This window comes from Odontesthes bonariensis, chromosome 16 (assembly GCF_027942865.1).
Source record: "Odontesthes bonariensis isolate fOdoBon6 chromosome 16, fOdoBon6.hap1, whole genome shotgun sequence".
Lineage (NCBI taxonomy): Eukaryota > Metazoa > Chordata > Actinopteri > Atheriniformes > Atherinopsidae > Odontesthes > Odontesthes bonariensis.
Genome location: NC_134521.1, coordinates 29220503 through 29232945, shown reverse-complemented (window position 1 = coordinate 29232945; position 12443 = coordinate 29220503). Strand labels below are relative to the sequence as shown.

At 41.5% G+C, this 12443-nt stretch overlaps 1 protein-coding gene across 3 annotated transcripts in view; it reads right to left on the bottom strand.

Moving 5' to 3' along the window:
- Positions 1–1078: 1078 nt before the first annotated feature.
- Positions 1079–12443, bottom strand: part of mcama (melanoma cell adhesion molecule a) — a 90214-nt gene continuing 78849 nt past the window's right edge. For 2 of the 3 annotated variants that reach the window (XM_075486855.1, XM_075486853.1), the window contains exons 13-16: positions 10181–10216; positions 6779–6908; positions 5287–5416; positions 1079–2930 (exon numbers count right to left, since the gene is read on the bottom strand). In XM_075486855.1, coding sequence (XP_075342970.1) covers positions 2928–2930; positions 5287–5416; positions 6779–6908; positions 10181–10216 — 299 coding nt within the window. In that variant the 3' untranslated portion in view covers positions 1079–2927. The remainder of the gene's footprint in view (positions 2931–5286; positions 5417–6778; positions 6909–10180; positions 10217–12443) is intronic. The other variant, XM_075486854.1, reaches the window with a different exon arrangement.

Genomic DNA, 12443 nt, shown 5'->3' with positions numbered 1-12443 from the left:
GATCGGTGCGGTTTGTCTATAATGAATACAAACTTCAATATGAGCTACTAAATGCTCCACAAGGCTGTCTAACAGAAAGAGAACTTGGGGCTCAAACCCAGTTCCTTCAGCCCTTCTTCATTTTGCAAGGATAAAGAATAAGAGCTGCATCTTTAGACGTAAAACAAGAGGAGGCAGTGTGGTGACATGGCCTCTGTGGCTGAAGATGGAAAAATGCTGAAATGTAGAGGAAAATACTATCTGTTCAGATGCAGCCAAAGTGAATTGGATGGAACGTCACAGTTTCAGGTGGACAATGGCCCAAACGCTGCAAAAGCAAGCCAAAGGTTTTAGAAGGCAAATGAGTGGAATGTCCTTTTAATGATACGACTTATTTGCTGAGGAGAAAACTAAAGGCTAAATAAGCAAGGTACAAAAAACAAAAAAAGGCTCCAGGAAAAGCATCTCGAAGGGAAAAATAAACATTCTTTAGTGACGTCCAGACTTCAGGAAGGATTCCCCACAAAATGTTGAAACCGACATGTTATTTAAAGTTTGGTCATCGGTCTAATTGCAACCCTCAAATCACAAATATATCTCCCCACAAACGGCGCTTTGTACTCTGATGAGCTACAGAACATTTAAAGTTTGTGTTAAACAAACAATTAAAATGCTCTTTGGTTTTGGTTCATTATGAAAACTTCCCTGTAAAATTTCAGGCGAAACAACAATGCAGCACATGGAAAATAGAATTACAGTAACTGTTTAGCGTCACTGAGCTTCTGTCATCTTAATCTTTGAGGGCGTGATGTCGTCACCTGCAGATTTCTGCACCGAATGAGCGGAGGACAGCTGATTTGTTTTGCAGCTCTGAATTCTTTGCACATCTGAGCTGCGTTTTTGTGTCCTGCTTCCGTCCGCACTGGGAAACCTGAGCTGCTGCTGGAGTCATTTCCAGCTCGTGCTGACAGCGGTTTGGAGGCTGCGCTCCTTCCTGCCTCCTCACTGTGGGACGGTGCAGCGGGCTCTCACTCCTACTCCCGCGTACTAAGGCAAAAATAAGCGAGAGAGAAAAGTGATAGAAGAAACAGCCTTTGTTTAAAGGAAACTTTTATTTGGCATTACTTTTTTTTGCAAAATAAAATGGAAAAACAAAAAATGCAAGCATCAGAGGATCACATGTACACCACTTAATTTACACACATTTAGAAATAAAGAACATAATCGCAAAGTTCAGTTTCAAACTCAAAAGAAAAAAAAAAGAGTGCGTTATCTAAACCAGAACGTGGCGGTGCTGACTGATGGATCCAGCTGATGGTTATGGCTTGGTGCTGCTTTTCTCAACCAGAACACCAGCGTCACGCTGTGAATGAGGGCAGGTCTCCTCTGAGGGAGTCCTGCACATGGATACTCAGTGGGGGGTGAGGGAGTGGGGGGGGGACCATGCCAAAGAAATAAACATATCGCTACTATGTTAATGTTGCAAGTCATCAGGGCAATGCAGCGCTCTCAGCAACAGAACAAATCTTCTCACAATAAAATACACAGTGGCCAGTATTCACAACAGTGGCCCTAAAAGGAGCCCCGCAGCAGTTTTGCATGTTTCACATTAGCCCAGTTTGTGCCACATCCGTTCTAATCATGTTTGACTCAGAGAGCTGAACAATCACTTTACTGAAACACGAGCTCCTGACAAGCTTTGGAAAACCCAGAGGGTCATTTAAAAGACACTGCTGCTCTGAGCACAGAAGCATGTTTTCTGAGACGTTGGCTGTTTGTCGAGCGACCGTCGAACTAAGATATCCCGTTTTATGTCCTACACCTGTTGCATGGAGGTGGACGTCTGTTTGTCACTTCTGGTTACTGTTTAGAAGTCTTAAGTTTTTGATCCAGGTGGTGAGAAGAGTCTCTGAGGGTTGTGGAAATAACGTCCATGACAGTACACGGCCTCCTGGGCCTGTCAAAGGCTGTCATCCTTTTCAAGAAAACTGAATCTGATCAGCTACCCATCACAGTGATCATCGCGTCTATTTTTACTGTTCATAAAGGCAAAAACCAAAATCCTGCAGCTTGAGTCAAACATTAAACATGCAAAAATACTGGGACGCCTCTTCGGACAGCTACCTCTCAGTGGCAACACAAAGGAAACAGATTCAAGAGAAACAAATTCAGTATATGATGAGTTGTCAAAAACAGGCACAGATTTCTAACTTTGACCACTTCAGCCTCAGGAACGGTGCGAGGCTTCCTCTAACAGGTCTCCACACAGGTCTGCATGTATTTATAAACAGTAACGGTTTGGCAGCAGTTTGAAGAGAAGGCCGCCAGTGTGTCTGTTTCAAAGATAAAATTACAGATGTCATCCTGCAGGTCACGTTCGATGTCTGATGTTCAGACACTGATTCTGGAGGAGACTTTTTTTTTTTCTTTTTGTCTGTTTCTACAAATATTGGTATCAAATCCTGACAAACACACTGTCAAACCTCTCAGGAGTCCCGTTTGGTCTCTGACATCATGTCCTGTCTGAAATTTCGCCCGGACCCACAAACACAGATCAACATGAACAGGAGCCAGAAGAAATGAAAATCTGAGTGCCAAAATATCTTAAATAACAAAATATATATAATATATACACTATCATAAAAAAGAAGGATGATGAACATGACAAACCGTCACACACACACGGAGCAACAGCTGAGAGGTGAACGCAGCTGGAAACAAATGAAGGAACTTAATGATGAGGACACAAACGTTCGTTCAAAAGAAAATACACATCTGTACAAACACATCTGTTGATGTGTGTGTGTAATGTGAGTGTATGAATGTGGATGTGTGTTCCTGTGTAAATCTACTGAATACTGCTGAGAACAAAGCATGATTTTGGGGGTGGTGGTACCCTGCAGGTCTCAGATCAGTGGAGCTGATGCGACCCGCTGCACGTCGGGGCCTTACTGCGGGAACAAAGCAGAGCACAGAGTCACCATCACTGCAGCAGTGCAAACGGCAGCCACCCTGCTCACACGTCTGCTGCTATGTGAGTAAAAGATAGTAAGCAAGTTCACTTTATTTTCATTTTTACAGTTAAAAGAGAATCTGGTCACAGAGGGTCAGTCCTCTGTGCCACAGCTTGTTAAAGCTTTTTACTACAAGCTGAGAGTTTTTCACTTTCTGCACTCTTAGTGTGTTTAACCTGCTCGCTCATTTTCACACACGACTACAACCTTCTCAACACTGACAGTAGTGATGACTTTCAGTAGATGATTACATCTATTTTCAGCTTCTTCCTTCAACATACCTGCTTTTGAAAATTCAAAGAGTATCTTAATGTTTCTGTCGTAAATGTGATCTTTACAGTCCCACCACCGCTAGACATGTTCTGATTTATATGAAAAATACTCCCCAATAACAACTATTACGTAGAATGAGATGCAGGCTCTACACGTCTACAATACAGCCAGTGAGGAGCAGGAGGGAAATACTGACGAAGAAGATTTTGTTGCAAAAAGAAGTCCAATGGACTGGAGAGGGGAGTCAGTTTATTTATCAAACAGAAAAGAAAATGAATAGAAACAGGAAAGAAACATGTTTAGTAACTTGCATCAGCATATATAAATGTGTGAAAACATGTACAAATCGAATCTACGTGTCTGTCTCTATGGATAAAATGTACATTCTACAAGTCAGTTTAACAAATGCAAAGCTTTTTTCTTGCCTTTTAAACATCCATTTTTATACCATTGTAGTTCCAATTTAGTGAGAGGCAGGGTACACCCTGGACAGGATGCCAGTCCATCACAGGGCCCCACAGAGACAAATGAGACACACTCACTCACAGGGACAATTTAGAGTCACCAATAACCTAAAGCCTCGTTCCCACTATCCAGTCCGGTACGGGTCGGTTCGGAACGGTTCGCTTATTTCAGTGTTTCCACGACCACGAAAGCGTACCGGTCCCATGGTACCCGTTACTATTTTCGTAACCCTTCTGCTTGGCGTACCTAGCACACAGGACCGGTTCCAGGCTCTGCTCTCCGTTGTTGGTGAGGAGGCTGTGCAGCGGGAGCTCGATGGCGCTGTGCGAAACGAAAAAGTTTTCCAGCTGATTGCCGCAAAGTGGTTTCAACCGGACCGCGAGCCAGTGTGCTGAAGAAGCTTGGAGGTGGTTCCAAATTATGGATGTTATTTGTTGTTTATGCTTCGGCACGCACTCCGCCCACCCCTGAGGGTCCCCTTTGTACAGTGGGAATGCACGCTGACCCCAAAGCGACCCGACCCGGGCCGGACTACATAGTGGAAACGAGGCTTAACATGCATGTTTTTGGACAGTAGGACGAAGCCAGAGTACCCAGACATACATACATGCAAACTCCACAAAGAAAGGACCCAGCTGGGAATTGAACCTGGAACCCTCTTGCTGTGAGGTAATGGTGCTAACCACCACACCACCGTGCAGCCCAGCCTTTTAAACACGTAAATGAACACCAAATGAACATATTCTGTTTTAATTTCATGTCAGATTTGTTGAATTGCTCGCCAATCTTGCAGAGAAAGGGTGGGCGTGCCCTCTGTGTCCCCAACCAAACTTTAAATCGTGTAGAAAAGTAGTGCTATAGCTGCCTTGCTGCCTGCTTTATGAATGACTTCTATTTCCAAATTTTGGCTTGTACGTGTAAATTTGATTGATACTTATAGATTATATCTGTGCACATGGACATGTAGATACGATATGTACTTCTAGATGTTTTCACACATTCAAATATTCAAATGTGGTGATACAATTTACAAAACATGTGCAAAATGAGCTTCTCTTGGCTCCAATGCAAAGAGCACAGTTGTGCCGTGAGCCTCAACTGTTCTACAGCGCTCCGTGTGCCGCTCTCCCTGAAGACTCTCACAAAGCAGCCCTGGAAGAGCAAAATGTCTCCCTCCTTCACCAAAGAGCAGTATTAATGGTCCATGGATCAAGTTAGAGAATTTCTCTGTTTTTTTCATGTATATTTCTATGCCCTACATAATCATCTCAATCATTCTAGAATGATTCATTAAAATTCCTATATTTCTAAGCCACAAAAAAAAAAGAAAATACTGAACATCTTTCCATTATTGTGCAGCTCTACTGCACATAATTTCATTCAGATTTCTACGAACTACAAGCTGGTGTGGACTTATTTCTAACCAAGAAGTTCATATGATCCACCCTCTCCAGGGGCTTTCTTCCTGCACCTCCCTTCTGGACTAACTTTGGTTTGTAGCTGCCTCCGGGGGGCACCGGTGTCCTCAGGCTTTGAGTTCTAACTATCCACTCACCACAACAGTTACCTGGTCATTAGGACCCTTCTTTTCTCCATTGACAGCCTTTAGAAGGACAGCTTCCTCAATCTTTGCGTTGGTCTTCATCTCCACGACAATGTCATCTTTGGTGGTCTTCTCTTTGGTGCTGGTGATACAAAGAAGAGTTGACACATGTGACATCTGACAAAAAAAAAATCACTGCAGCAGAACTTATTATGACAAACAACATTCTCATTTCTAACATTAGTCGTCCATGTTCTTTGGTCAGTTTATGTCATAGATTTTGAATCAGCAGTTCTGTTAGATTTGAGTCACAGTCCCAACAATGAAGTAGTCTTTCAATCCATTCGTAGTCTGTATGTTGGATAAAATACATCAACTGTGTTTGTATTTATGCTGTAACTTGACTTTTCTTCCTCTTGTTAACAGGTTAAAATGCTACAATCCCCATGTTTTGCCTCCGTCTTGTTTGAAAATGACATATTTATTAATGCTGAAGCATTTCTGTTCAGGTTGAGTTTGACAACCATCTATAAAAATGTGCACAGGATTTGGATGTCACTTCAGTGTATTAATCGTTTTATTTCAAATGTCAACAATATAGAAATGTATGAGCATATAATTAGATATCAACTAAATGTTTCCGGGACATCACAGCAACTGAGTGCACTAATATAAAATAACAAACTGAAATGTGCAAGTACGAAGAAAAAGGCTTGAACTCGTCTAAAGGCAGCACGTCCTGTTTATCACAGTCATGTAGTACGGTTTCCAGAAGCACTTCTAAAGGATGCTGGGCTTGATTCCAGGATACTTTTGTCTTTACCACCAACCTATTGAAAATCTGAGCAAAATGCTCAAAACGGATCATTCACTGATGAACCAATACTCAACAACTTCTGAGCAAATCCCATCTCTGTTTGTTAAACATATCTTTAAAGCAATACTATGTAACATTTCTACCTTAAAATAACAGTTTGAAAAAAATTGTGCGGCTAGAATGAGTTTTAATATTACGATTGGCCTGTCTCCTATGCCCTTCGGGGGTCTGAGGTGGAAAAACTGCGCTATGTAACTTTGCTGGACCGGCCCGGGAGCTGAGCGGAAGTACTTCGACTTGCTTTCTGGCACACCTACCGCAAAAATAGACCCAAATAGACCCCTCTCACGCTCCCAGGTATAAGGCTAAGCTAGCGCAACATTGTCAGTACGATCATCATGGCAGAGGCACCGAAGAAACAGAAGAAGACGTTGACTGATGAAGCAAGGAAGAGAAAGAGATTTACGAATGTGTAACCGTACATTACCTCCAAGCCTGTAGGGGGAGCTCCATAATGGGCTTTTTGAGAAGTTACATAGTATTACTTTAAATGAAAAATCCCCACTGAAACAAGTAAGATGCATACTATCAGGACAAGTTATTTCCTTTATTAACTGTTGGTTTTAGGTTTTTCACCGTCATATTGTTCGGCGATCATCTTTTGCAGAATGAGGAGACAGTACTCACATCTCCTGTTTGCCCGAGCGTCCACAGGGGATCTTTCCCTTCTTATGCAGGAAGTAGAGAACACTGCCGAGGAAGGCCAGCAGCAGCAGACACAGGATGACCACCACTATGATCACCCCACTGCCCTCAGCTACACAAAAACACAGAGCAGAGGTACAATCATGTCTGTGGCAAAGCTGAATCAGACCTTGCTCTGACAGTGTAGCGGCGAACGGAGAGTATCTGCTTACAGGTTCAGCCTCCACATTAAACAGATCTTATTTGCTAGAATATACAGACAGTGCATTCCTTATGATCCTAATATGACACGTCACAATCTGACTTGTGGAGAACTCGGACTGTGGAAACAGATGCATTAATTGTGCTCTGTGTTCTGAGATCAGTGGAGGAGTCCTGGAAAATGACTGAAAGTATGCATTACATGTGTGCTGGAGTGAGTTCTGACTCACTAAAGTGTAAGATCCACTGTTATTGCAGCAGGAGAGTATCTGGGAATCTGCTGCTTTAGCTTCAACCACATCTTAAATTAGTCTATTGCCATAACCCTCCAAACTTTTTAGAAGTTCCCTTTTTAAAAAAAAATTGAAATGAGTAAAACAACAGATGTTCAGTATCAACAACCTGCAGTATTTAAACTTGTCTGCCAAGAGGCTTATTTAACTTCTCTTTCTTCTGAATTAGAAATAATCAGTTGAGTGTGAAATTATAGCTGTTCAGCTATCATTTAGGCAGCAGATGAGGCTGCATGAAAAATGTCATTTATTTTGCTCAGCATCTGTGACCTGTAGCCTTAATAACTGACTTAATTTAAATTCCACCCAGAATGTAAAAAACTGTTATCCTCACTGTCTGCTGGAACAGTTTGGGAAAGAACTCACTGGTGGGAAAAGATGAAGAATTGTTGACTGGTGACTCAGTTTATTACTTCAAAGCCTGGTTGTGGTTTACTGACACTGTTAGGTCCTGAACAGATTGAATTATTTTCCAAACATCGATAAAATGATAAGTAATAACTCATCTGAGAGCTTGCTTGCAATAATAACTTGGGCTGGGTGAGTTAACTCGTTATTATCGCGTTAACTCGTTAATTATTTAACGCCAATAAATATTTTATCGCGCATTAACGAAGGATTTTTTTTAAAAATGTTTTTTGTGCCTTCAATGGATAGGAAAGTTCAGAGAGACAGGGGGGGAGGCAGGGGGCAGAGAGAGGGGTAACGACATGCAACATAGGACTGTCTGATCTGGGACTTGAACCAGGGCCAGCTGCAGTGAGCACTATAGCCTCATGTACATGGGGTGCCTGCTCAACCCGATACGCCACGGACCATCCCTGTTTTATCATTTATTTTATTATTGTTAAAGTCTGTTGCTCACAGGCTTTTATTTTGTAAAAGTCTGTTGCTGTCTGCTGCGTAACTGGAAAAGAAAGTAATTGGCGGATCCACCAAACATGGAGAAGGGTACGGAACTTTTACTCGGCCATTTTCATTTTAAAGTTCTTCCAGACGGCGGAGTCGACAGAACCAAAGGCATCTGTAAACACTGCCAAGTTGAATTGTCTTCTCACCGTAGTAGTTCCAGTCTAAAATATCACTTAAAGGGAAAACACTCAGCTCAGACACTCTCTTTTTGTATTTATTTCTTCATACTTGAAAAAACAAATTTTTTTTTATTATTTTTGTATCAGTAAAACTGCTCCACCATCATACTGCTGTAGATGCTTTGAGCCTCTACCTCCCCCTCTGTCCACTTGCAGTTAACTCTATACCAACTCACCGGTCAGGGAGGTTTCACATAGTGAAAAACAAACAAACAAAACCCACAAAAACAGTGTATTACAGTGTATTTTCCTAAGAACCACCTCTCTGACATTATGTCACGTGTAAAAATGAATCAACCAATCAAAACCCTACATGGCTGCAATGCAGCTCACGCAGCACCTGAGACGTGCGTCTTAATAAAAATGATCATGTTCTGCACACGCCATGCAGACATGTGACACTCCAGTGAAAAGCCGTAGGAAAGAAGAGCACAACGGAAGAACAGGAACAGAGAACAGTGAAACCAGAAATTCCTTTTACTGGACTGTGAACAAGGTGGAAGTGGCCCTGGAGGTAAAACACGAGTGTAAGGTGGACATGACAGCTGAAACACAGATAGTCATCACAAAGCAAATATGAAGAGTTTAAAGGAGTGCAGGGAGCAGTACGACCATCAGAGCAGGACGTGACGTGATGGAGCAGACAAGAAGGATGACAACCAGACAGGTTGTGTGAAATGTGGATTACTAAACTATAAACATGTGGGTGTCTCCATCAACACTGGAAGAAAAAAAAATCCATCCAGACTAAAGTAACTTTAAGGGTCATAAACCCCAGATTTGTGTGGATTCTAGACATGAATCCAGAAGTTCTGAGTGATGAACTTCTGATCCTAGTTGTATTGAAACATTCACATAAAAAGTGAAGTTGCAAACTGCAACCAGTCCCCCCCACCCCCGAAAAAAATCCAGACACTCATGATCCCTTCTGTGTCTGCACTACAATTTAAATTAAAACTGACAGGAAAGACACTAAATTCTTCCCTAAACTTTGTTGCTGTTTCCACAGCTGATTTACATCTGGGATGCTCTGAAATACCTGGATTACTGTTTGAATATGCTGACTATAAAAACTGAGACTCACACTTAAACTTTATTTTATGGCGCTGAGTGACGATGATGTAATTCATTCTGACAACAGCAGCTTATAAACTCAGTAAACAATTAGAGAGGCAATAAAAATAATTTCTTGTGCGCACTCGACTCTAGATGTACTTCACAATGTTTCCTTCACCATTGTTTTTTATGAGGGTCCGTGTAGTCCTCAGAGGGCTGTGAAGATTTTTAACAGCATGAGGTGATCGCTCAGATAAAGTCAGAAGACTGCCCCCATAATGAGGCCTCGGCATGATTAACTGCAAATTGTCCTGGTATGTAAAAATCCACCATAAAACAGGACGAGTGTCTGGAAAAGTCAGTTCTAATGCAACCGAGTTGGTTTTTAATGTTACTTATTTTTGTTTGCTTTACAATTTCTGGGCTAAACAAACAGAAGCAGCATGTTTGGTCTGAGTATCGCCATGACTGTTGGAGTGCTTGAATGTGCTGGTGTTAAGATTTTATAAATCAAACAGAATATTTAATAAGCCCACAGGCTATCCCAAAGATCTGCCAACTAACCAAAAACAGTTCTGGGGTGGAAGGTCTGTAAATAATATATGTACTCCTCCAACCCTTCATTGTCACACACAGATTTAAGTGAAAAGCGTGAACACTGAGACAGAAGACAGTCTTTGAGCTGGAAGAAACTGAGTGACACAGATCTGAAACAGGAAGAGGCTGTAGGGTAACAATCTTACCAGGAGAGAAGGGAGCAGTTGTGGTGACCCTGGGAACTGTGAACAAGTAGAACAACACTTAGAGTGGGTAGCTGTCCATGTCCACCAACATTAACCCAACACACACACAATCTCAGATTTCATTAGATCTCAGATGATAAATAATCCCATTTTCCTCTGGAGCTGTGAGGGATGCTGAGATGTACTGTTTAAGCCCTTCTGAAACAGAACTCCTAACAATATCGGCTTCTTACAAACATCACAACCAAAAGATATTCAGTCACCTATGATTGTAAAGGAGCAAACTGACACAGTTTAATAATATGAACAAAGAGGAAAGTTTTTCACATTGCTGAAAAAATATCTTTTAAATCATTATCATCATTATTCATTAATTATTCATTAATCATCATTATTCTAGATGATGTCACCATTACAGCTGACGGCACCATTTCATTATGGTTATTATCCAAAATATTTTGGTAGTCACAGTAGTATATTTCATGGCTGTAAAGTAACATGACAGCTGGAGGGAGTGCTGCTGTGCTGAAATGTGATCATCTGTTGTGGATTTTCAGCTGCAGCCTCAGTGGTGCCCCATATCATTAGATTCTCAATGTGACAAACGTCAGCAGAATTTTCATTGAATACTTTTAGTTTGTCAATACTTTGTAGTAATATAGGTGTAGTAGTTTATTTCTATTAGGAAATAACAGGTTTACTCAGAGCTGCCTCCATCATCACAGGTTTTTTAACTTATCTGTCAGTGCTCACAGGTGTTTATCATTGGGGTGTCTACTATCAATATGATCTTTCAAAATGATTCATTTTTTGTAGCTTATAGGAACAAAAACTCCACTTGTCAACTCAGAAAGGATGGCATTAATTGGCGGATGACACAATCTCAAAGCCCGTAACCACTATGTGTGAAGAGGACTACTACTGATGATTTCATGAAAAGAGAATCACACAGAGAACATGTTGGATTGTTTGCTTCAATTGTGAATTCACACGAGCTTGTGATTTTTCAATCACAAAACCTGAAATTTATCAGCAAAATCCCAGTTCGCAAAATGTTGGAATGCTGTGTAAAATGCATGTTAGTGTAAATTAAAAACAGAATGCATCGATTTGTAAATCTCATAAGTCAATGTTTGATTCGCAACAGAACATAGAAAACATATTAAATGTTGAAAGCGAGACAATTTACTATTTCATGAAAAATAAGACCCCATCTTAAATTTCACACCAGCAAAACATCTCACAAAAGTTGGGACAGGGTCGTGTTTCCCACTGTGTAGCATCTCTTCTTCTTTTAACAACAGTTTGTGAACTTCTGGGAAATGAGGAGACCAGCTGCCGGACCTTTATGGGAGCAATGTTGTCCCATTCTTGTTTGATATAAGATTCTAGCTGCTCAGCAGTCGTGGGTCTTCTTTGTTGTGTTTTGAATGTTTTCAGTTGGTGAAAGTTCAGGGGTCCGTTTCACGTAGCAGGTTCAACCAACTCTGAGTCTATTCCTGATCTCTGAGTTGATCTACTCTGAGATAGAAAACCCTGAGTTTTCGGTTCCAGAAACGCTGATTTGAGTGAGGTTAATCAACTCTGAGTAAGTTCACCTTGAGTTTAGCGCGTGCACCACAACTTTAAAAAGCCAGCATCAATGGAGCCCCGATTCGACGAGTCACCTTGGCAACGGGGAAGAGGAGGGGCTACGTTTTTCACCAACCTCGAATTGGAAATCTTAATGCGCTCATGCGGCGAGTTTCAATACGTTTTTAGAAATAAGTGCAACACCGCTGCAGCAGCAAAAGTGTAAGTTTAAATGTAGTCCTTTGCAATCACAATAATATTACAGGGAAACTGCTTGAATGGTAGCCCATTCATTTATTTCATTTAGGTGCAATCTCGCGGGGGAGAAGCGCTCTTGGCAGCAGTTTAAGATGAAATATAAAAACATTGTTCAAACAGGTGAGACCTTGGCATGGAGGTACCTCATTTTGATCATGTTTTACACTGTAAAATAAATATTAAGTGGCTATTTGACTGTGCAGTTATTTTATTCCCAACATAATGCTGTTTTCACACAGATAAACTATGTCTTCTCATCTATACCATCCATCCATCCATCCATTATCTATACACCGCTGAATCCATCAGTCGGGTCGCGGGGGGGCTGGAGCCTATCCCAGCGGTCAATGGGCAAGAGGCGGGGTACACCCTGGACAGGCCGCCAGTCCATCACAGGGCCACATAGAGACAAACGAGACAAACAACCATGCAC